Below are 24,607 nucleotides of genomic sequence, written 5' to 3'. Positions count from 1 at the left end.
GTACAGAGAATGTCTCTAGAATCCTGTAGTTCTAACTTGCCATAGAAATAACCAAGATTATGTTATAACCAAGGTTATGTTTCAGCTATTTTATCTTTGTAGCATCATTAATTAAGAACCACTCCGTAGCTGTTCAGGAGTGACAACGTGTAAAGCTTATAGTTCATTATAACATAGTTTCTAAGAAAGTATAAATCTTAATAAATTGAAGATTTCACTTAAAAGATTTAAATAGCTAAAGCTGTGTAGGTATATCCTTAATATCAATCATGATGAAGATGCCGACAAAATTCTAATTTAATGAACAGTATAAAATCATACATGTAATTTTCACTGTCTTTATGAGTGTTGCTTATTTCTGTAAGTGTCATAGTGACTAACGAATAGTAAAGCATTTTATGAAGTATTCTGGATAAAGTTTGCGAGGCGATCATTTGTCCTGATTGTGGTAGCTTTCAGTGGCGGAGAGGATCCCTGACGGAGCCTGTGCGGCGTTTGCGGGGTCTTGTCTACGTGTGAGTGTCCTTGGGATAGGAGCTACTATCTTAGTTGCAGAAACGTGAAGGAATTTGTGCCTGCCTGCCCAGCTAGCAAGGAGGGGAGCTGGGATTCGGACCCAGAGCCGTGTGCCTGCGGAGCCGAGTTCCTACCCGCTGCTAGGTTACAGACATGGACCAGCTGAAGGAACAAATACACTTACACCCGACACCGGGAGTGATTACAGATCATCACTGTCTTAGAATTCAGGGGTCAAACCGGAAGCTCTGAAAGATTTATTTCACTTGAAAAAAAAATGTGTGTAAGAAGAGTGAGCATTAATTCAGATTTACATATTTTTGGTCCAGCCAGAACACTTGGCTGTCTTACGAGGTTTTCGTGGGTGCGACGTTCCCAGCTCTGTGGAGGCATGTAGGGGACATCGGTCAGAGCAGTGAGCCGCACCACTGTTCCCTAACCTACTCTTCAGGTTCTGCAGCTCAGGAGGTTTCTTCCCCTCTATGCTTCCCAGTGCGTATTAACTTGGGGTGATGTTTCACCCACCATGAAGTCTGCTCAAGACAGAATGTAACTTTGTGGGTAAGTAGACCTTTTGCTGATTTTAAAATTGGATTTACAGCAGTTTGAAATTTAAATTGGAGATAGTCTTGCAGTTATTTGAGTCACAAACCTTGCTGTCCTGAATATTTTGGGATTTTCATCTTATTACAAAGCATTTTGTTTTTTTTTTCATTGTTTAGAGACATATTTCCTAAATGGGCATATACTATCTGTGAAAAAGTTGACTATATATATAGTAAATAAATGATTTTTATTAATATTCAGAAAGGGAGCAAATAGATACCTAACTGTGAAGAAGAGAGATGGATCAGAAACCACTCATGCCATGATGACGTGTAATTTGACCCATCATACAAAACATGCTGTTAGGAGCCTGATTCAGAGATTTCCTGTCACCAACAAGGAGCGGACTGAACTTCTGCCTAAGACAGAAAGAGGAAATGTGTTTGCGGTTGAAGCTGGTATGTATTTTCTGGGGAGCATTTTTATTTGCCTTATTATTTGATTGTTCTTTTCCATTTTAGTCTTGTGTTTAAAACCTGAGATGATAGAAGTTTTGTCAGTTTGAATAGTGACAAATGACTAAGAAAGAGTTAGAAAACACAGCAGTAAGGCAGGTTACAGAGTTGAAACAGTTTGGTTTTTAAAGTGTTATAACAATAGCTGATGTCTGTTAAGCACTTAGCATGTGCCAGGGAACGCGTTAGCGTTATTGCAGAGCTCCCAGCAGCAGTCGTGGCACGGTGGAGTGCTCCGTTCCACAGACGCAGAGACTGGGCTGGGGACGCGGTGCTGGGCTCCAGGCCTCTCCCTCGGCTGGTAAGATAGGGGTGACGCTGACCCTGAGCCCGGGCTCTGTGTGGGACCCAGTGCCCAGGCCTGCAGTGAGGCGTGAATGGGGCTTTCCTCCTGGTAAGGGATGGGGCAGACTCTGTTGCTCTAAATTGCTCAAAGGTGGATAAACAGATACATTATAAAATGAAATTGTATTTGTACTATTTAGAAAGGTAAGTTCCCTAATGAGAAGTTTGTTTTATTGATCATGTGATTGATTTGCTCAATTACTCTGTTAGAAAGCAGCTTATTCTGGATGTCACGCAAACATATTTTCAACTAGATGAAGATTACAAAGTGTGTCAAGCTTCTTTTTTCTTTGTGGATGTTGAGTCTTAGGAACTTGTATTTATACATGCCACTTAGTTTGATCACCTAGTCTTACATGTATAACTTGACATTTGTGCATGATTTTTCCTTTTTAAAAAATATATTTTCATATTATATATAACAGTTATTATATGCATAAATTTCCTGCTGTAAGGTTTTGGTACTCTGTGACATTAATAGAAACTTACAGCAGGCTTGAAAATCATTTAGATGATCAAAATTGTGTTTAAAACAAATTTAAGTTATTGAATGATTCATTTTTGTTCATTCCCCATCAGAAATCCTGTGAAGGTTTACTTTCTAGAATAGCAAGTGTGGTAGGTAGTGCAGTAATTGAGGCCTGCTGGCTCACATCTAGACTGAGAAGAAATATTTAAAAGTACATCAGAAACTACAGGTGCTTATTTTTAATGCTTTTTTTCAGTGTTAGTCATAAATTTTGTTCTTTTTTTCATTTTCAAAGAAAACCGAGAAATGAGCAAGACGAGTGGACGGCTCAACAACGGCATCCCTCAGGTCCCAGGGAAGAGAGGAGAATCGGAGTTTGACTCTTTCAGACAGTCTTTGCCAGTGTTTGAGAAGCAAGAAGAAATTGTGAAAATAATAAAGGAAAACAAAGTAGTTTTGATTGTGGGAGAAACTGGATCTGGAAAGACGACTCAGGTTTGCTTCTTGTTGTTTATACAAGAAATTTGAAATATGTTGAGATTTTGTGCAATTTGTATTACATGTATTTTTAAAAATACAGAAAAGAAAATATCTGGTTAGTCTAATGGCTATTTCAGAAATAGATTACTACAGGAGAACATTTTGAGAGTTTGTAGAAAGCAAGTGGCTTTGGGCTTTATTTAAACAGAAACAAAGATGGTTGGGATTCCTGTAGGAACATAGGATGGTCTTGGCCCAGGCTCTGGTTGCCTGTCTTTCTAGCTGTGAAGTTAAGGATGCTTATACCCTCTGAGCCTGAGTCTGTCACGAAGGATCACAGCCTGTAAAGGCGATGTTAGAGACCTCTACAGTGTCTGTTGGTGTTTCACACTTAGGAGCCGAGGCTAAAGTAAAAGCAGTAGCAACAAAAATATTAGTTTAAGGCCTGTCACGATGCGTCAGTTGGCTAATCCTTTCCCTGCAAGCACCGGATCCCATGGGGTGCTGGTTTGTGTCCCAGTTGCTCTGCTTCCCACCCAGCTCCCTGCTTGTGGCCTGGGAGGCAGCGGAGGATGGCCATGGCTTTGGGACCCTGCACACCCACCTGAGAGACCTGCAGGAAGCTCCTCGCTTGGCTTTATGGGCTCAACTGCCACCCTTGCAGCCATTTGGAGAGTGAACCAGCAGATGAACGATTTCTCTGTCTCTCCTTTCTTTGTAAATCTGATTTCAAATAAAAATAAATATTTAAATAAATATTTAAAGCATGGGATAATGTTCATTTTCACTTAACAGAAACTGGATGCTTTCCCCTATATACCTAGAAATACACTGATTTTTGAAAGATCTGCGTAGAATTCTTGTGCCATTTTGTAATGATAGAAAGGTATATTTCTTTTTTTTTAAAGATTTATTTATTTTATTACAAAGTCAGATATACAGAGAGGAGAGACAGAGAGGAAGATCTTCCGTCCGATGATTCACTCCACAAGTGAGCCTCAATGGGCCGGTGCGCGCCGATCCATAGCTAGGAACCAGGAACCTCTTCCGGGTCTCCCACGCGGGTGCAGGGTCCCAATGCATTGGGCCGTCCTCGACTGCTTTCCCAGGCCACAAGCAGGGAGCTGGATGGGAAGTGGAGCTGCCGGGATTAGAACCGGCGCCCATATGGGATCCCGGGGCTTTCAAGGCGAGGACTTTAGCCGCTAGGCCACGCCGCCGGGCCCAGAAAGGTACATTTCTGATGGTGACTGTGCTCCCTCCCCCTCTTTACAAGGATGGTCTAATTCCAGCCTCTCAACCCTAGGATATGGTAGACCCTCTGATTTTTTTTTAAAGATTTAATTTTAATTGGAAAGCTAGGTTTACAGAGAGAAGGAGAGACAGAGAGGAAAATCTTGTATGTGCTGGTCCACTCCCCAAACGGCCATTATGGCCGGTGCTGAGCTGATTTGAATCCAGGAGCCAGGAGCTTTTCGGGGTCTCCCACATGGGTGCAGAGTCCCAAGGCTTTGGGCCGTCCTCGACTGCTTTCCCAGGCCACATGCAGGGAGCTGGAAAGGAACTGGGTCCGCCTGGATACAAATCAACGCCCAAAAGGGATTCTGGTGAGATATAAACTGGTGCCCACATAGGGTTCTGGTGGATGCAAGGTGAGGATTTACCCACTAATTCCTGTGCTGGGCCCATGTTATCCCTTACGTGTAAGGAATGAAAATTAGAGTTCATGGATGTAGTTTCTTATATTGTATCTTACTATTTCTTTCCTCCTTTTTGAAAGTCTTTCAATAGGGCAAATTCCAAGAAGGAATTTCCAAGATTAAGGAAATTTAATAGCTGTTTTAACTAGGTACTGTTTAATAATTCTGAACAGTTTCATATACAGTATTGAAAGTTCTTATTTTCCTAAAACTTGGGCAAAATAAATATTACTGTATTTTTGCCTTTATCTACCTGATAAGCAAACAGTGTTTAAATTTAAATTTCCTTTCCGGTGTAGTGGCCTAGCGGCTAAAGTCCTCGCCTTGAACCTGCTGGGATCCCATATGGGCACTGGTTCTAATCCTGGCAGCCCTGCTTCCCATCCAGCTCCCTGCTTATGGCCTGGAAAGCAGTCAAGGACAACCCAAAGCCTTGGGACCCTGCACCCATGTGGGAGACCTGAAAGTGGATCTGGGCTCCTGGCTTTGTATCAGCTAGGCACAGGCCATTGTGGTCACTTAGGAAGTGAATTATCAGGCGGAAGATATTTCTCTGTCTCTCTCCCTCTCTGTATATATCTGACTTTGCAATAAAAAGAAATATAATCTAAAAAAAAAATTTAGATTTCCTTGATTCTTAACTAGAGTTGAGTATATTTTTTGCTTATTATGCATTTGTTTATCTTCAGTTGAGTTTCTTATTTATATTCATTTTTTGGCTAAATTATTTTGAATTGACTTTTTAGAACGTGTTAGCATTCATATCTGTTGTTAAGAATATTAAAAATAATTTCTCCAAGTTTTTGTTTGCTTTTAGCTTTGTTTATGGTGCCTTTTTTGGTACTTTTATATTTTTATTTAGTCAGTTACATTTGTGTTTAGGCTTTTGTTCATGCTAAGCATTTTCTATCCCCAGATTTAAAAAAAAAATCAACGTTTTTGTTCTTGTTTTTAATTATTTTCTTGATTCCTTATTTATTTGAAATGCAGAATAACAATAACAACAACAATAACAAAAAAAGACAGTGGCTTCCTTCTAGCCTATTTTCCTTCTCTAAAGAACTTTAAAATAAGTTTTGAGGGGCTGATGCTGTGGTGTGGCAGGCTAAGCCTCTGTGACACCAGCAGCCCATGTGGGCACCCATTTGTCTACCTGCTGCTCTGCTTCCTGCCCAGCCCTTGCTTGTGGCCTGGGAAAGCAGCAGATGATTCAAGTCCTGGGTCATGCACCCATGAGGGAGACACAGAAGAAGCTCCTGGCTCCTGGCCTCGAATGGGCTCAGCCCTGGCTGTTGTGGGCATCAGGGGAGTGAACTACTGGATGGAAGATCTTTCTCTCGCCTCTCTATAAATATTCCTTTCTAGTAAAAATAGGTAAATCAGTAAAAACCCCGTATTTTTCTTTTAAAAAATATCTGTTTGTTTGAAAGATCAGAGAGAGAGAGAAAATTTGTATTGTCATTTTGTTGACTTAATGGAAGAATTTGGAGAGATTTAATTACTATCATTCCTGCCCAAAAATGTGGCATTTTTCTTTATATATTCAGGAATTCTTACATATTTTGCAGCTGCTTTTGCTGTCTTCATATAGGACTTAATTATCTCTTTATAAAATTGATTTGAAATAGTTTAGGTTTTATTATGAACAGTATCTTTTAGTTGCATTTCCTACATGATTATTGCCAATTACACAGGAGTTGTTGATTTTATGATTATTTATGTTTGAACATGTCACAGAATTTTTTTAGTTTTAATGCTTTTCACTTGATTCACTAGGATTTTTACGAGTATGTAGGTTGTAGCTATGTCATGGTATTTTAATACTTTTTTTCCAGATTCCTCAGTTTCTTTTAGATGATTGCTTTAAAAATGGTATTCCCTGCCGTATTTTCTGTACTCAGCCACGGCGATTAGCAGCGATTGCTGTGGCTGAGAGAGTTGCCGCTGAGAGAAGAGAAAGGATTGGTCAGACGATTGGTTATCAGATCCGACTAGAAAGCAGGTACTAGCATCCTCTAGCCTGGATTTTGTTGTCCTGTTTCGAAAAGGATATGTTTCTCTCGATTAAAAAGTAGAAAGTGTGTTATTTGAAATGTCAGATAATCATTTTGCTCACAGTAGGTCGCCATCAAGATGTCATGCCTAACCTTAGTGCAGTTTCAGTCCCTCAGCGCAGTCACATTCCATGCAGGCTGTCTCGTCTCCGTGGTCTCAGTCTCCCCTCTGCAGTGAGCTCGTCAGAGCATCGGAGCTCAGGGCGAGGGGCATCTCCAGGGGTCAGTGGACCCTCGTGGCTGATCTGCTGTCATTAATGCAGCTTGCGTATCGCTCTTACAATGCTTGGTTCAAAACAGTTTCACGTTGGAGAGTATAGATTTTGAATATGGCCAATTATACGTTCCTAATCTGAAATGCTCTTTTAAATGCCAGATTTTGCAGTGTTTCAGGTTTTTGACTTTTGATTTAGAGTGCTTGGCCTACAGCAGTGCTAGTAGTACCTTTTTGACTTGTATTACTATTTCTCTGTTCTCAGTAGTGAGTTAAAAAACTGATTCCTCTGAGGTGTTTTCCCCCCCAAACAAAAAAGTTTTTTTTAATAGAAAAGCCTACTTGAGGTTTTTAATCAGATATATCACTCAGTTAATAAAAAGTTGTTATTAGTAACTATGAGGTTATCAGGCTTGAAATGCATGTGAGGGCATTTTGAAAGTTCATGGAAAATGGAATTGAAATAATTTTTTATTTGACACAAAAAAATAGGATATCCATTGTTTATAATGCACATTTCTATTAACCTGTTGAAGACCTGTTGAAGACCCTTTGAATTTCACATAACTTTACTAATAAATTTATTAGAGTATATATAAAGACCATCATTTATTGTGCTTATATTTCAAGTACATAAAACGTGTAATTGTGTATTTGTTACTTTGTTGAAAAGGGTTTCGCCAAAGACACTGCTGACGTTCTGCACCAATGGGGTGTTGCTCCGCACCCTGATGGCCGGGGACAGCACTCTGTCCACTGTGACACATGTTATTGTGGTAAGGGCACTGAGAATTTAGCCTACGTAAATCCTGTTGTTGAAGATTTCAATATATAATTACATTTTTAGAATAGGGTAAAAATAAAAATCAGTTTATTCTTTTGAACAGGCTGTTATGGTCAACTTACTTTTTGTATAATTATTTGAAATGACCATATTAAAAAAATGACTGGAAAGAAATTAAGTGGGTAGTTAGAAAGTGTGCTTTTCCTGTGAAAGTGATGCATGTGCTTGGAGATTTAGAAATTCTATCTTTATGACTACTTATCTCCTTCCATGTCATGCGGTTCCCCCTGCGGTAGTATAATTTATAGTCATTTAAATGCTGGCTAATGCATTGTAGATGAAATAAGTAGATGCGTGACCTTTTTAGCAAAGAAGTCAATGCTTCTATCCCATTTGTATAAGAAAAAAATTCAGTTTTATAATCTTATAATAAGTAAATCTGGAGACTTACCAAACCAAAGGTGCGTTTAAGCCCTGATGCTAACAGAAGTGTGTTCCATTTGAGCTTGTTTACAGCAAAACAGCAAAACAGGCTTCTACTAATTCATAATTTGTGTGAATTTGTGAGGATTTACATTCTGTGGGGAAAAAGGCAGCACTTTGTCACCCACAGTAGGCTCTTGTAATGTCAGCATTTCTGAATTGCACCTAATTAGTTTTCACTAATGTTGATAAGCCTTGTCCACATTTAGCTTAAGTTAATGTACAACCCAGCAATGTCATTATTTGAAAGACTCAGTCGTCCATAATGTTTAACAGCTGCCTGGTTTTATTTCCGTTTACTGCAGGACGAAGTGCATGAGAGGGATCGATTTAGTGATTTTTTACTTACCAAGTTAAGAGACTTGCTGCAGAAACATCCAGCTTTGAAACTCATTCTCTCAAGTGCCGCCTTGGATGTCAATCTCTTCATCAGATATTTCGGGAGTTGTCCAGTGATACATAGTAAGCTGGTCATGCTTTTCTTCATTCTGTCAGGTGGAGTGTCCTGAAGCAGAGAGTGAGTGTGTGTTCTGAGATAGATCTGCAGCCGAGCTCGCTGTGTGCAGCGTCCCCGGTTCTCGCATTGTAGTCATGAGTGTGCTTGGTTTGGACCTGTGTTTCTCCTGTAGCCTCTTCCCGCTGTGGTTGAGATTCCTTGGAAAAGTGGTCTGCATTCCCGTGTTTACTTCCTATTCAGTTAGGAATATACTGAGACTTAATTTTTCTGTGTGTCCTTTGATAAAAACTCATTTTTCCATCAATTCTTAAACTGGAAAGTCTTCTTTCAAATTGTTGCGTTTATTTCAGGGGAACAGTATTTACCTAAAGAAGCACATTTATAAGGGAATAGTTCACAGTTCTCTCCGTCCTTACTGTGCTACGTCTGTTTTCCTGATAAGAATATTAAAATCATTGTATATCTCATATTTATCATGTTCATGCTCAGTACACATATATGTGACTTGTACAAACTGAATTTACAAAAATGAGCATATATGTCATTGTTTTTCTCCAGTGGCTCTAGGTTTTGTGCATTTGTTTTTATTTTTTTTTGAAAGATTTGTTTATTCTCATTGTAAAGTCAGATATATATAGAAGAGCAGAGACAGAGAGGAAGATCTTCTGTCTGTTGATTCATTCCCCAAGTGGCCGCAATGGCCGGAGCTGAGCTGATCTGAAGCCAGGAGCCAGGAGCTTCTTCCTGGTCTCCCACGCGGGTGCAGGGTCCCAAGGTTTTGGACCGTCCTTGGCTGCTTTCCCAGACCGCAGGCAGGGGGCTGGATGGGAAGTGGGGTTGCCAGGGCACAAACGAGCCCATGTGGGATCCCGGGGCATGCAAGATGAGGGCTTTAGCTGCTAGGCTACCATGCCGGGACCTTGTTCATTTATTTTAAGCAGCTGTTTTAGTATTTCATAGGATGGAGGTACTATGATTTACTTAACTATTTATCTCTTTTGGAGATTTATGTTTGCTCTAGAACAGTCCCCTCCCTACTATAAGCAATATTGCAATGAAAATCATTATACATATATCTTATATTCTGTTATATAGTATATTAGATTTATTAGATTCTCAGATTCACAGTGAGTATTCTTGAATGATTAGGCTCATATTACAACCATTACTTGAAAGCTTATTTTGGCAACACTCTTGCCAGTCACTTTTTCTTTTCAGCTTTTCTTGTCCCAAAGAGTGACATCACTATCCTTCTGCATTTGCCGGCCAGACACCTGAGAACTGTAGTTTGCCTTCTTTGTCCTTCTCCTGTGCAGTGAATTCTGGGGGTCTCGCTCCCGCTTCGACAGTCTGTCTGCTGTGCGGTGAATTCTGGGGGTCTCCCTCCCGCTTCGACAGTCTGTCTGCTGTGCGGTGAATTCCGGGGGTCTCGCTCCCGCTTCGACAGTCTGTCTGCTGTGCGGTGAATTCCGGGGATCTCCCTCCCGCTTCGACAGTCTGTCTGCTGTGCGGTGAATTCCGGGGGTCTCGCTCCCGCTTCGACAGTCTGTCTGCTGTGCGGTGAATTCCGGGGATCTCCCTCCTGCTTCGACAGTCTGGTTTTACTGTCACTGATCTCTCTCAGTGCCTTTTCTCCTGAACTGGTGCAGTGGCTCCTTCCTGTAGGAGACGTCCATCCCTCTGTCCTCAGTATTCCAAGTACAGCTGTGGCCCTTCCCAGAGTGAGCCTGAGGCTTGGAATGGCTTTATTTCGACGACAGGCATAAGCCCTCAACATAGCATTTGTTGCTTTGGCCCGTTTGGAGCTTCAGTCGCCTTCCACTTGCTGCTCCCACCATTCCCCAGCATGTTGCGTTTTCATTTCTTGGAAGTATCAAGCGTCTTCCCACCGTAGGGTCATTGCTCATGCTGTTTTTCCTTCTTTGAAATCTCCCTCCTTTTATATATTCTAGTTTTTTTTTTTTTATCACATTCTTTTAAAAAAGACTTATTTATTTATTTGAAAGAGATCTCGTGTGAGAGAGAAAAGAATGGAGAGACAGAAACGCAGACAGCAGAGCTCTCTCTCCATCTGTCGGCTCCCTGGCCAGACGGCCACAGCTGAGAGGCACCAGGCTGCGCCCTGCTTTCTCATGGGGCAGAATCTTATCGCTGCTTTTCCAGGCACATGAGCAGGAAGTGGTGGAGGTGGGGCAGCCGGACTCTGCCTGGCACTCGGACTACTCTGCTGTGTTACGGCATTGGTCCTTGCTCATTCTCTGCTCGCAGTCACATCCTCTGTATGGCTTATGTTTTTTCTTACAGAACTCTCATACGAATTTTGCAACTCTACTTTTCTATTCTGGACTGCTGAATTAATGTTCATCTTCCTTAGTCATTTACCTCAACCAGGCAGGAGATAGCTCTGTTGTTACTTAACATTGTGTTCCTGGTGCCCAGTGTGATGCCAGACAGATAATAAGTGGATAGCACAGACTGAAAAAGAGCAAAGCAAAGACTTATTTTACTTGAAAAAGAGAGTTACAGAGAGAAGCATAGAGACACAGAGGGAGGAAGATATTCCATCCACTGGTTCAGTCCCCTGTGATTACAACAAAGCCTAGAGCCTGGAGATCCATCCAGGTTTCCCATGGGGGTGACGGGTCCACATGCTTGGGTTATCTGCTGCTTTCCTGAGCTCCTTGACACAGAACAGACTCAGAAGTGGAACCAGGACTTGAACTGGTACTCTCGTGGGAGGTTGCTGTTGCAGGCAGTGGTTTAACTCTTGCTATAATACTGGCCCAAAGTCGTATTTTTTTTTTTTAATTTACTTACTTATGGAAAGGCAGATTTAGAGGGAAGGAGAGACAGAAAGATTTTCCATCCACTGGTTCATTCCGTAAATGACCCTAGTGGCCACAACAACCAGAGCTGATCTGAAGTAAGGACCCAGGAGCTTTTTCTGTTTCCCATACAGTGCAGGGTCCTGAGGCTCTGGGTCATCCTCCTCTGCTTTCCCAGGCCACAAGTAGGGAGCTGGAAAGGAAGTGGAGCAGCCAGGACATGAACCTGTGTCCTTAGGGGGTCCTGTTGCTTGCAAGGAGGAGGATTAGCTAATCAAGCCATTGCACTGGGCCCACACAAAATTGTATTTCCAAAGTACAACATGAAAATAGTGAAATTTGAAGCTGTGTTTTTGGCTATTATACTCAGGTCCATGAGCTTGAGTCCATGTTTTTTTGTGTAAATTAGCTCAAGATACAAATAAATTATTTCTGTTATTTAGTACAAGGAAGACCTTTTGAAGTAAAAGAAATGTTTCTGGAAGATATTTTAAGAACTACTGGATATACAAACAAGGAGATGTTAAAGTATAAAAAAGAAAAACAGCGAGGTAAGCTTTTTAGTTAAAACAAATAAACCAAGATTCCCATCGTGGCTTTTTGTAGTGTTCCGGGGAAGGTGTACTTTGGGTCTCTTCCTGTTGTGTGTAATTGTACGACATATTGTGAGTTGTCCAGATTAACCCTTGGGAATCTGATTTATGTCTAGAAGTTGCAGTGTACTCAGAGGAGCTGCAGGATTCCAGAATGGCGGGTTTTAGTGTTTCCTACCTAGGGATGAAGCCATCATTTTAAGGAAAGTAGAGTCGAGAAAGTAAAAATAGTAGCATGTGAGCAGTAAGTGGCTTTCACAGAAATGTCCACGTCAGAGGATTGCGTGTGTGCTGTATTTGCTTGTTTATTTGTTATTCAAGAGAGCGCCTCATACCTGCTGGTCCATTAGCCAAATGTCTGCAATAGTTAGTGTTAGGCCAGACTGAAATCTGTGACTTGGAAATGCAGTCCTGTCTGCTGTGGGAGTGGCCGGAATGCAACCGCCTCCCGAGGGTGCTCCTGGGCGTCTAGCTCAGGCCCTCTGCCAGCGGACCCAGGTGTCTACACCTGTGTGGTCACTGCTAGCCAGGGGCCTGCATCCCTGTGTCTGTACCTCAAATGTGTCACTGTCTCATAGTGGCTTCTACATCTCAGCTTTTAAATTAGGCTAACATTCCTTTCACGTCATTGTTAGCACTTGATTTAAACAATATAGGTACAAATGAATTTCAAATGCTGGCCTTCTTAGAAGCAAATTCCTTACTTGAATATGAATTAAAATTTGTAAGCAATTTCATGTGTCCTTATGTTCAGCATAACAGATTTATTGAATGTTCTTAATGTATTTTATTGAAAGGATCTGTAGAATGAGTCCAGTTTTAAGTAATGTCAGACTCACTTTGATTTTTTTAAACGAGGGATACTTGTCAAAAAGGAAGGAATTGATGCATTGGTTTTTCCTCCGGGGTTAATTTAGAAGAGAAGCAGCAGAGCACACTTACAGAATGGTATGCAGCTCAGGAGCATCCTTTCAAGGCCGAGTCGCAGCGACAGCGAAGCGTGCCGCCCGTGACGGAGGAGTACGAGCTCCTGGACGACGGGGGCGACGCCGTCTTCAGTCAGCTGGTGAGACTTGGATAGCTTCCCGCTGACCGGCGCTCAAGACTGGAGTTCAAGGAACATTGATGAAATTACATAACTCGAGGAGACTTCTAGTTTACCTTAGATTATAACAGATTTTTTTTCTGAACTTTATGTGTTTTTAGAAAAATAATTTTATAACTATCCTTGAGTTTGAGAGTAGTGCAGTAATTTTGCAATGGTTTATGAATTTTTAAATTTCATTTTCAAGTTATGAAAGAATTGTAAAAATACTGCTAGAATGTTATTATTTAGTATAAAAGTTATTATTTAGTATTGGAAGGCCCATTTGGGGCAGTAGGGTTCTAACCTGTAGATGAGTGGTTCTTAGGCCTGACGGCACGTTCCAGCACCTGAGGAGCTTCAAAGCCACTTGGGGGCCTGCTGGCTGAACCCTCACCTTGCATGCACTGGGATCCCACACGGGTGCCGCCTCATGTCCCATCTGTTCCACTTGCCATTCAGCTCCCTGCGTGTGGCCTGGGAAAGTAGTTGAGGGCGGCCCACAGCCTCGGGACCCTGCACCCGCGTGGGAGACCCTCTGGGATTCTGTTTCCTAGCTTCAGATTGGCTCAGCTTTGGCCATTGTGGCCACTTGGGGAATGAACCAGTGTATGGAAGATCTTTATCTCTGTCTCTGCTTGTCTCTGTAAATCTTTTCACGAGAACTAAACAAACCTTTTTTTTAAGCACCGTGAAATTTGGGCTCACAGCACCAGAGTTTGTGTTGTGCTTTCTCTGGCTGGGACCCGGAGTCGGATTTTACAAGGTACAGGCGATGCTTTATTCGAGGTGCAGTTCCCTGTGAGAGACGGCCAGTGGTGCTGGCCCGTTCAGCAGCATCTGTCTGAAGCACAGTTAGCTGACACTGCAACCAGGTCTAGCCCTTGGTCAGCAGGCTCGCTCCCATAAAGGGTGAATACATGACAAGGCTGGTGTTCTGAGCAGTACTGTTGGTGACAAAATGAGAAACTTCTATTCAAAGCTTTTGCTGTGGTATGATATGGTGAATACTTCTGTGATTGTTGAACATTCTTTGCAAGCAAATGTTAAGCTATAATCTTTGCTTTGTATTTATTTTTTAAATTAAAGACAGAGAAAGATGTGAACTGCCTTGAGCCATGGTTAATAAAAGAAATGGATGCTTGTCTTTCTGACATCTGGCTGCATAAAGACGTTGATGCTTTTGCTCAGGTTTTCCACCTTATTTTAACTGAAAATGTTAGTGGTAAGTTTATTTAATTTCTTATTACTCTTGTAATTATTTGGAAAAAGTATAATTTAATGCAAAATATATGTACTGTATTTTTTGAAAATGGCAATAATTTGTTCTTTGGGAGTACTTAGTTCATATGTACAAATTACATCCTATAAATACATTGTGTTAATTAGGGATTTGTAACCACTTATCTCCAGAGTAGTTACATGAAGTCTAGGAGGTCTATGGCAAAAATAGTTCATGTGTTTGTGTTTTATACACACACACACACACACACACACCCCCCTACGTATCTACATACACACACTTACATATTCCTGTACACCCAGTGGTACACATACACAGCCATACACACACACACATACGCCTACATATGACGCAGAGTACACACATGCCTGTACATACAGTCACACACATCTGCATATCCATATACACGTACATATGGTCACACACATATACATACCTATGCCTACATATGACGCAGGGTACACACACATGTACGTACAGTCACACAATCTGCATATCCATGCATATACACGTACACATAGTCATACACATGTGCCTATATGTTTACACACAACACACACATATACACTCACATATATACACATACACATGTACACAAACCAGTATATCTACACATACATATACATGTACATATAGTTATACACACATACATATACACGTACATATAGTTATACACACATACATATACACGTACATATAGTTATACACACATACATATACACGTACATATAGTTATACACACACATACATATACACGTACATATAGTTATACACACATACATATACATGTACATATAGTCATACATACATATACACGTACATATAGTCATACACACATACATATACATGTACATATAGTCATACACACATATACATGTACATATAGTCATACACACATACATATACATGTACATATAGTCATACACACATACATATACATGTACATATAGTCATACACACATACATATACACGTACATATAGTCATACACACATACATATACACGTACATATAGTTATACGCACACATACATATACATGTACATATAGTTATACACATATACACGTACATATAGTTATACACACATACATATACACGTACATATAGTTATACACACATACATATATATGTACATATAGTTATACACACACATACACACCCATATATATATATGTGTTCTATTCCCTTTCATTAAAACAGTCTCTTAGATTCTCAAAATTTGTAATTTCAAAGGGAAGAAAAATTGTTAATAACTTTTGCTCTAGATTACTTATGTAACCAATAATAACAGTAGTTCTGTGTGCCCAACTTCTTCCCATGTACCATCTGCGTATTTTTTGTCAAGTGTTTTATTTTAGTGATGAATGATAGGATTTTGTTAGTTGATTTGAGAGGATAGCAACAATCAGAGGTGAGGGTGAGAATCCTGAGGGCTTCTAGGCAAAAGGCAGAATGGAAGAGGACAGAAGGGCAGTCTGAGAAGGATTTAGACGCCACGTAATGTGTTTCCTCACCTTAACCCCTCAGCATTTGTATCACTATAGTTAGTATTGATCACTTGGGAATCACTGTGCGCTGAAATCAATTATTAATCAATCTGGAAACATCTTTTTCAGTCAATTTCTGATATTCTGTACTTGTCTTATGCTCATTTCCCCGGCTCTAATTTTTGATTTTCTTTGCAGGGTACTTTCTTTTTTCCTTCTTTCTTCCTCCCCGCCTTTCCTCCCTCCCCCCACTTAACCTTTCTTTCCTTCTTTCCTCCCTCCTTCCCTCCCTCCCTTCCCTCCCTTCCTTGCTGCCTCCCTCCTACCCTCTCCCCTTCCTCCTTTACCCTTCCCTCCTTCCCTCCTCCCCCTTCCGCCTCCCTGCTTCCCCCTCCCTCCTTCTCTCCCTCCCTCCCTTCCTGCCCCCTCCTACCCTCTCCCCTTCCCCCCCACTCCTTTTTCTCCCTCCCTCCCTCCCTTCCTTCCTGCCCCCTCCTACCCTCTCCTTCCTTCCTCCCTCCCTCCCTCCCTCCCTCTCGTCATGTATACACTTATTGCCTGTGTGGATCTCATCTAACCTGGCTTTTGTCTAACTGATTGATTTGTTTGAAAGGCAGAGAGTGATTGAGCCCTTGTGCTTGTTCTCTCCCCAGATGCCTGTAGTGGTTGGGGCTGGGCCAGGCCAGAGGGAACTGAACCTTAGTATTCTGTGTGGTTAGCAAGGTTCCAAGGATCCAACTGATTGCACCATTCATTACCTTTTGCCTTCCAAGGAATGTATTAGCAGGATGCTGGGCTCTGGACCTGGTACTAGGAGTGGGGATGTGAGCATTCCAGGCAGTGTCTTCCCATCCAGCTCCCTGCTGTCCCTCCTGGGAAAGCAGTGGGAAGCAGTGCCAGCACTTGAGCCCTTGCCACCCCCGTGGGAGACCTGGAGAGCATCTGCACCTGAGCCTGGCCGCGCTGTGACTGCTGGAGGCGTTTGGGAGACCTTGCTCTATCAGTCTCCGTGTGTCTGTGTGTGTGTCATGCTGCCATTCAAACAAAAAAAAAAAGTACGATGATAGGTAATGGAAGTTGGAGTTGAGTGAAGAGTAGTGGTAGGGAAAGCAGAAATAATGAAATAGTACACATTTCAAAAGGTGATGAGAACAGTCTTCTCAGAAGAAGATAGTCTCATTAAGCACTTTGAAAAGTAGTGACTTGGAATAGTGGGGGATTAAAAGCAGATTAGTAAGTATTGAACTTGAACTTTGCTTTCAAAGCTTTGAGGGAGGGATTTGTTACTAGTTATTGGTAAAGTTAACTGTTCAGTTCTCTAATTGTGTCCTGTCACTTGGTGGTCGGGATGACGCGTAGATTGGGGAGGAATATTAAGGGTCCTGTGAGTTATGACCTTTCCTTTTGCATTTTAGCAACTTTTTGTTTCTTCTGCCTTCCAGCTGCTACCAATCCCTGTTCTGTCTTTTGTCCTGTGAGGTGTATCAGTAACAGGCTTGCTGGCATGGCCCAAGTTGAGGGTTACTCAATGCTGTTATCATGTGAAGTGAGGAAGCAAGTCCTGGGTTAATTCTCCCAACATTCAGTTTTACTATTTACATTTTATAAAAATGATTTCTTAGATAATTTGGAAATTCAGTGGTTTGATTTCTCTGTTTGTTTTAGTTGATTATAGACACAGTGAAACCAGCGCCACAGCCCTGATGGTAGCTGCAGGGCGAGGCTTCGCGGGTCAAGTGGAGCAGCTGATTAGCATGGGAGCCAATGTCCACAGCAGGGCCTCCAATGGCTGGTAATTGTAACTTCAGACTTCATCCTCTCTGTGGGTGTGTTTGTATGGCTACACACCTTTTCTGATCTTTTTGTTTGTCTTTATAGTAAAAACTTTGTGTGATAGTTTGTGCATCTCTAATGGCTGAATGAATAACTGACTGCTTTGCTTTATAATTTTGAGAACAGTGTTTCTCTGTCTTACCCTGAAATTTTGACTTTTGACAGGATGGCTTTAGATTGGGCTAAACACTTTGGGCAGACTGAAATTGTGGACCTTCTGGAATCTTACAGGTAAAACTGTACTATTTCAAATTAATCCAGTTTCTTTTTTTTTTTTTTGAAATAATTTATTCATTAATTACATTGTATTATGTGACACAGTTTCATAGGTACTGGGATTCTCCCCCACTTACCCCAAACCCTCCCCCCATGGTGGATTCCTCCATCCTGATGCATAACCACAGCTTAAGTTCCGTTGGGATTCCCTCATTGCAAGCATATACCATACATACAGTCCAGCATCCTATTGTCCAGTCAAGTTCAACGGCCTCTTAGGGAGGCCCTCTCTGGTTTGAAGGCAGAGCCAGCAGAATGTCATCCTGATCAATTAGAAGCTCCAACATACCATCAGCAGCAAACCAGGTACAATGAGGCAGGTGCAGAGTCCACTGATTGACATATTCCATCATAGAGTCTCCCCTTGTCCAGTATTTCACTGCCAACATATAGCTGAGGTGGTTGATTGATCTACTCCATCTTCCATCTTTTCTTGGTTAATGTTCTGATTCCTCCATTTTGATTGAGGGAGTCCCCAAAGAAACTTTGAGGTGTTCCCAGACCAGGTTCCTACATGTACTAGCAAGCACAGTGCCCGCCACAGTCCATCACCCCGATCAGCTGGTGGTTGCAACTGCTGGGTTAGTTCTATTCTCAGCCCCGACCTCCACTGGAACCAATGAGTACTGCAGCCCATCCTGGTTCTGGCCATCACACACTCATCCTTCACTTAAACCAGTGGGAGGTGTCCTGGTTGGGTGCTGCGTTCCTAACTGGCACAGGCAGCCTCGCCTTGGCATTTTGTAATCCAGTTTCTTTTTAAAAAAGCTTAGTTGTGGGGCTGGTGCAGCTGTGACATAGTAAGCTAATTCTCCACCTGCATTGCCAGCATCCCCTGTGGGCCCCAGTTTGTGTCCCTGCTGCTTAACTTCTGATCCAGTTTCCTGCTTGTGGGGTGGAAGATGGTGGAGAATGGCTCAGGTTTACTAGCCACTGCTCCCGTCGGGGCGACCTGGAGGAAGTTCCTGGCTCCTGGCTTCAGATCAGCTCAACTCTGGCCGTTGTGGTTATTTGGGGAGTGAAGCAGTGGATGGAAGCTCTCTCTCCTTCCCTCTCTGTCTCTCCTTCTCTCTGTAAGTCTACCTTTCAAAACAAACAAAAATTTTAGTTAAGTAAATCAATAAACAGGGGCTGTTTGTAGTCTTACGGAATTCTTTTTGTAACTCTAAAGTGGTTTTTGATTTTTTATATTTAATAAGAGCTACTGTTTTATGGTTTTGTTATTTTATGTTTTATTTAGAAAATCAGAAGTTAGTAGATGTAACAAATGTATTTCTCTGAATTTCGTAACTCACTAAAATGAAGTAATATTGAAGTTATAATCTGCCAAAATGGAAGATGATATTTTAACTGATCAAAGATGGAGGATACAATGGCAACTATTGGCCTTTAAAAGTTAATATTTTTAGTTACTGTTTTTTTTAAAGATTTATTATTTGGAAGGAAGAGTTACAGAGGGAAGGAGAGACAGAGATCTTCCATCCATTGGTCCACTCCCCAAGTGACTGCAATGGCCGGAGCTGATCTGATCTGAAGCCAGGAGCCAGGAACCTTGCTTGGGTCTCCCATGTGGGTGCTGGGACCCAAGGAATTGAGCCACCCTCTGGTGCTTTCCCAGGCCACGATCAGGGAACTGGATCTGAAGTGGAGCAGCTGGTACACAAACTGGTGTCACGGGGGGTGGCTTAGTGTGCTGTGCCATGGTGCTAGTGCCAAGGTAATCTTTTTAGTGAAAATAGATCTGAGTTTTTTTTTTTTTTTTTTTTAAGTGCTTCATTGGAATTTGGAAATCTAGATGAAAGTTCTCTGGTTCAAACAAATGGCAGTGACCTGAGTGCTGAGGACAGAGAGCTGTTGAAGGCTTATCATCATAGTTTTGATGATGAAAAAGTGGACTTGGATTTGATCACGCATCTTCTGTACAATATCTGCCATAGCTGCGATGCTGGTAAGTACTCTCACAAAGCTGAAGTAAAATGCATTTGAATTTAGAAGTTGCTTGCTTTGTACCAGCTTTATATATTACACTGATAGTAATACATAAATAATCACGTTAAGTAGTAGCTTATGGTGATTTACCAGTGAAAACTTGTCAGAATTCTTTATAGTTAGTTCTCTTGATTGTCTCTGACTTCACAGTGAAATTTAATGTAAAAATTATTCTTCCCCAAGGTGCAGTGTTAATTTTCCTGCCTGGATATGATGAACTTGTTGGACTGAGGGATCGCATTCTGTTTGATGACAAGCGATTTGCTGATAATGCACATAGGTAAAAGTTAAAATTCTGTACATGTTGCTTAAGGGAATGGCCAGGTACTATGGCTTATCTTTTTCTCTGAATTATTTACAGATACCAGGTCTTTATGCTGCATTCAAATATGCAGACATCTGATCAGAAAAAGGTATTAAAAAATCCACCTGCAGGTGTTCGAAAAATAGTAAGTTTTGTAAAATCTTATTTTCGTTTTTATTACTCACTGGTTCTGTTTCTGTATTAAGAATACAATGCTGTCTTGTCGCAGATCCTTGCCACCAACATTGCCGAGACCAGCATCACAGTCAATGACGTTGTCTTTGTTATTGATTCTGGTAAGGTGAAAGAGGTAGGCATGGATCACACACTCGTACCATCCAGCGGGTGCTTTTGCAGAAGCAGCATTCACTTTTCTGTATTAGTACTATTTATTGGAAAGGCAGATTTACAGAGAAACACCCACAACAGTGAGTTACTTCAGCAGAAGCCGAGAGCCAGGAACTTGGTCTACCCGTGTCTTGTAGGATCCCATGTGCTGGGCCGTCCCCTGGGCCCTCCAGGCGTCAGCAGCAAGCTGGATTGGATGCTAAGTGGTCAGGACTTGAACCAGCAGTCCAGTATGCAGCGTGGGCGTCCCAGATGGCCATTTAACTGGGTACAAGTCCCAGTGCTCACTCCAGGCTGCTTTGTGTGTGGGTGCAGCCCCTCCTGTAGGGCCCCTGGTTGCTCGCCTACCGTGGGTGCTCTGGGAAGCCGGGAGCTCGCTGGAGGCAGCACAGGCATGCGTGTGCCAGGGAGCAGCAGGGGAATGGGGCTCCCTACCTGCACGCTTACCTAGTTATCTGCTGCCTGCACTCTGCAGTTTGAACGCATTGAGCAATTAAAATGAACACAATTACTGAACCCAGAATACTTACTAATTGACTCTTTACGAGAACAATTTGCCAGCCCCTTCATAAAAAATAAGAGGATTTATTACTCTTAAATATTCGGATGTCAGAAATTCAGTGCCCTTTATTTTTTGTGCTCATTCACAAATAATCAAAAAGTGATAGAAGTAATTTATTTATCAAGGTGAGAGATATTTATGTTATAGAAATTAATATGTAACCTGTTTAGTGGACATAATCATGATTTTAATTGCTGTAATTTCAATGGAATTTTTAGGATTATCTTACAGAGAAATACAGTTTTTAAATAAAATTCAGTTATAGTGTTTGTAACTGGTATCCCTTAAGGATACCTGATACATTTTTTGGTAATTAAACAGTATAAAATTAAAGCTGATTGGTGAGCCAGTCATGCTTCAGATTTTATTACTCTACATGATGTAAGGTGATGAGGGAGTTTTAACTATCTGAGAAGTTAATCCATCTAGCTGTTCTTTACCCAGTAAAGCACAGTTTAAACATGGTGGTTCTGCCAAAACTCATTTTACATGCAAAAAATGACAAATGTAGCATTTTATTTTAAAAAAGCAACGTATTTTAGAAATTCTTTAATTAAGCTATTATGAGAACACATTGTTATTTGCCCTGTAGTTATTTAAAAAAAAATTTAAACAAGATTTTATTTATTTTTATTGGAAAGTTAGATATACACAGAGGAGGAGAGACAGAGAGGAAGATCTTCCATCTGTTGATTCACTCCCCAAGTGACCACAATGGCTGGCGCTGCGCCGATCTGAAGCCAGGAACCAGGAACCTGCTCCAGATCTCCCACGCGGGTGCAGGGTTCCAAGGCTTTGAGCTGTCCTCGACTGCTGCCCTAGGCCACAAGCAGGGAGCTGGATGGGAAGTGGGGTCTCTGGAGTTAGAAGTGGTGTCCATATGGGATCCTGGTGTGCACATGGCAGGAGCTTTAGCCGCTAGACTGTTGCACTGGGCCTGAAAAATCTGTATTTTGGTAACTCAGTACTATGTTGTGGTCAGGCGGCATTTTAAATTAAACTTGGTCTGTTAAGATGTTGGTAACAAGCCTGCATCATAGTACAGTGTTCAGATGCCACTTGTGACATGGGCATATATGCGTGCTGGCACAAGTCCCAGCTGGTGAGCAGTGAGTGGCCCCAGTCCCTGCGCTTCTGTCACCCGGATGGAGTTCCTGACTCTTGACTTGCACCTGTCCCGGACCTGGTATTGATAGCCTTTGGGGAGTGAACGAGCGGGTGGAAGATGTGTCCCTGATTCTCTGTCTCTCTGTTTATTCTTTGTTTCTTTGCCTTTCAAATAAGTAAACCTTTAAAAACATAAGATAATGTTTTGTTATTTCCTTGTAAGAATGCCCTATGTGTTAACACAAAGATGATTTAAATATTGCAGAAATCATTTGATGCGCTGAATTTCGTTACAATGTTGAAAATGGTGTGGATTTCCAAGGCTAGTGCCATACAGCGAAAAGGCAGGTAAGGTAGCTTCAATTTGCATTCTTTTAATTGCTTGTAAAATGGAAACATTTTCATGTTTCATTGTGTATGCCATTACATATGAAATGTTAATTTTTATTAGCTTTTTCATATTATTTTTGCAAAGCAGGTCATTATAATACTTTTTAAAAACCGAATTTAGGTCACAAGTAGACAGCTTGCTAATCTATCCTAAGAAGCTTAAAAAGCAGAAGCAAAAATTCTAAACCTTTGACAAATAATTTTTTTTATACTAAAAAAGCTCTTTTAAAATCAAATAATAATAATAAACAATAATCCTATTAAAATGGATAAAGGGCCTAAATGGGCAGTTTACTAAAATAAAAAATGTACTTGTCCTATTAATACAATAGTCTCACATAGGCCATCTCTTAAATACCATAACTAATGCAAATGAGTGAAATAAATTTTTTTTGACATGATGAAGCTGCCACAGTTCATGCAACATAGTCGCAAAAATACAGTCAGTAGGCTTTGCCATTTTGCTAATGGCTGGAGATTGGTGTGACTTCAACTTTCTTTTTCTACCCAGATTTTAAATCCCTTTGACAGTTGATTCCGTTTCTCATAATTTGTTCAGAGTGCGCTTGTACACATGCAGAAATATGTGTGTGTTTAGAAGGTTCTTTGCAGTTTTGTTTGTTGTAGTCATGACAGGTCTGGGAGTGGTGAGGTGATTGGACTGAGTGGTGCCATGTGGAGGCAGAGTAGACACCTGTTCCAAGGAAAGATGGAGAGCTGTGTGTTATAATACAGTTGTAATACTTTGATCTGTGCTGCAAATGAGTAATGCTTCCGCAGCGTCAGCCGATCTGAGACTTACGGAGGAAGAACTGTGGAGAGACGTTTCTGAAAGGCACAGGGAAGCATGGCAGAGGCCTGCTGGCAGGAGTGAGCGGGAGAGTCGCTGCAGTTTGTTGAGATGGCACCGATGGTGGGAAATCTCAGACACAGTGTGCAGGGTTACAGTTAGCTTTGCCTCTCGGGCTTGTGAACTGAGATCTGGGGTGGGTCTGTCCTGCTCAGTGCAGCCTTGCCTCTTGCTGATTGAGTAACATGGGTGCTATTACTTGGGTGATGATGAGATGATCCCTTAGGGTTGTATAATGTGTGGTTTACAAACTTGATAAGTGAGTTTGAACGTGATGTGATGTTTGATATCAGGTCAATAAAATTGTTTGAACTTAAGATTTCCATTTATTTATGTTACTTGTTTTGATTTTTACCATAACATTAGTGGGTATGTCAGGTAAGTGTCACTTATTAGTCTAGGCTGTAAATGAGATAACTGCCCTAGACAGGCCAATTGCCTTCTAGAAGGATTAGGGAGAGGAAAAGTAAGGATTCAAGCTAAAATGCCTGTTCCTGGTTCACCTTTCTGTCTTCTGAATCACATTGCTTCTGTGATTTCCGTGGAATGGCTTCATTCTACTCTTCAGTCTTAATCATCTGTTTTATTTTTAAGAGCGGGACGATGTAGACCTGGAATTTGTTTTCGTCTATTCAGTAGACTGCGATTCCAGAATATGTTGGAATTTCAGACTCCAGAACTTCTGAGAATGCCACTACAGGTAGAGGTTTTTTTTTAAATTCTTAAAGTCATTTTCTTGTGCACGAGGGAGAGGGCCCGTTTCTGTTTGCTACCATTGGACTTTAAGCATTTAGTGTGGCAGTTGGGTGCCTGTGTGCCATGTTGTGTAAGTGGCTCAACTTGTTCAGGTTATTGCTGGTGCAGCCCCTGGGGGGCAGTGGGGACGGCAGGCAGGGCTGGGTCCTGCTGCCCTGGTGGAGCCCCGGGCTGGGCTCCTGACGTGGCCCAGCCAGTCCTGGTGGTTGTGCACATTCATAGTCATGGTTATCCTCGTTGTATAAGAATTCATTGTAATCAGAAGCTCTGGTAGTCTCTGTAAGCTTTTGTGTGATTCCTTTCACAGATGGAAGTCAATAGTATGTTCTTACTTTTTCGAAACGTTGTACTGTTTTTGTTGTAGGGTTTTTTTGACCCCGAGTACGGCAGCAACCTCA

General features: G+C 41.5%; 1 protein-coding gene across 1 annotated transcript in view; it reads left to right on the top strand.

The window, feature by feature from the left end:
• YTHDC2 (YTH N6-methyladenosine RNA binding protein C2) overlaps positions 1-24,607 on the top strand; it is a 52,544-nt gene that overhangs the window by 4,482 nt on the left and 23,455 nt on the right. The window contains exons 3-18 of the mRNA XM_012927329.3: positions 1,324-1,520; positions 2,687-2,886; positions 6,407-6,573; positions 7,513-7,615; positions 8,412-8,568; positions 11,832-11,939; positions 12,899-13,047; positions 14,155-14,290; positions 17,460-17,586; positions 17,793-17,858; positions 19,673-19,851; positions 20,076-20,172; positions 20,254-20,341; positions 20,426-20,506; positions 22,479-22,561; positions 24,048-24,153. Of these exons, the coding sequence (XP_012782783.3) occupies positions 1,324-1,520; positions 2,687-2,886; positions 6,407-6,573; positions 7,513-7,615; positions 8,412-8,568; positions 11,832-11,939; positions 12,899-13,047; positions 14,155-14,290; positions 17,460-17,586; positions 17,793-17,858; positions 19,673-19,851; positions 20,076-20,172; positions 20,254-20,341; positions 20,426-20,506; positions 22,479-22,561; positions 24,048-24,153 (2,044 nt within the window). The remainder of the gene's footprint in view (positions 1-1,323; positions 1,521-2,686; positions 2,887-6,406; positions 6,574-7,512; positions 7,616-8,411; positions 8,569-11,831; positions 11,940-12,898; positions 13,048-14,154; positions 14,291-17,459; positions 17,587-17,792; positions 17,859-19,672; positions 19,852-20,075; positions 20,173-20,253; positions 20,342-20,425; positions 20,507-22,478; positions 22,562-24,047; positions 24,154-24,607) is intronic.

Source organism: Ochotona princeps, chromosome 19, assembly GCF_030435755.1.
Source record: "Ochotona princeps isolate mOchPri1 chromosome 19, mOchPri1.hap1, whole genome shotgun sequence".
NCBI classification, from domain to species: Eukaryota; Metazoa; Chordata; class Mammalia; order Lagomorpha; family Ochotonidae; genus Ochotona; species Ochotona princeps.
This window is presented reverse-complemented; position numbering and strand designations above follow the sequence as displayed.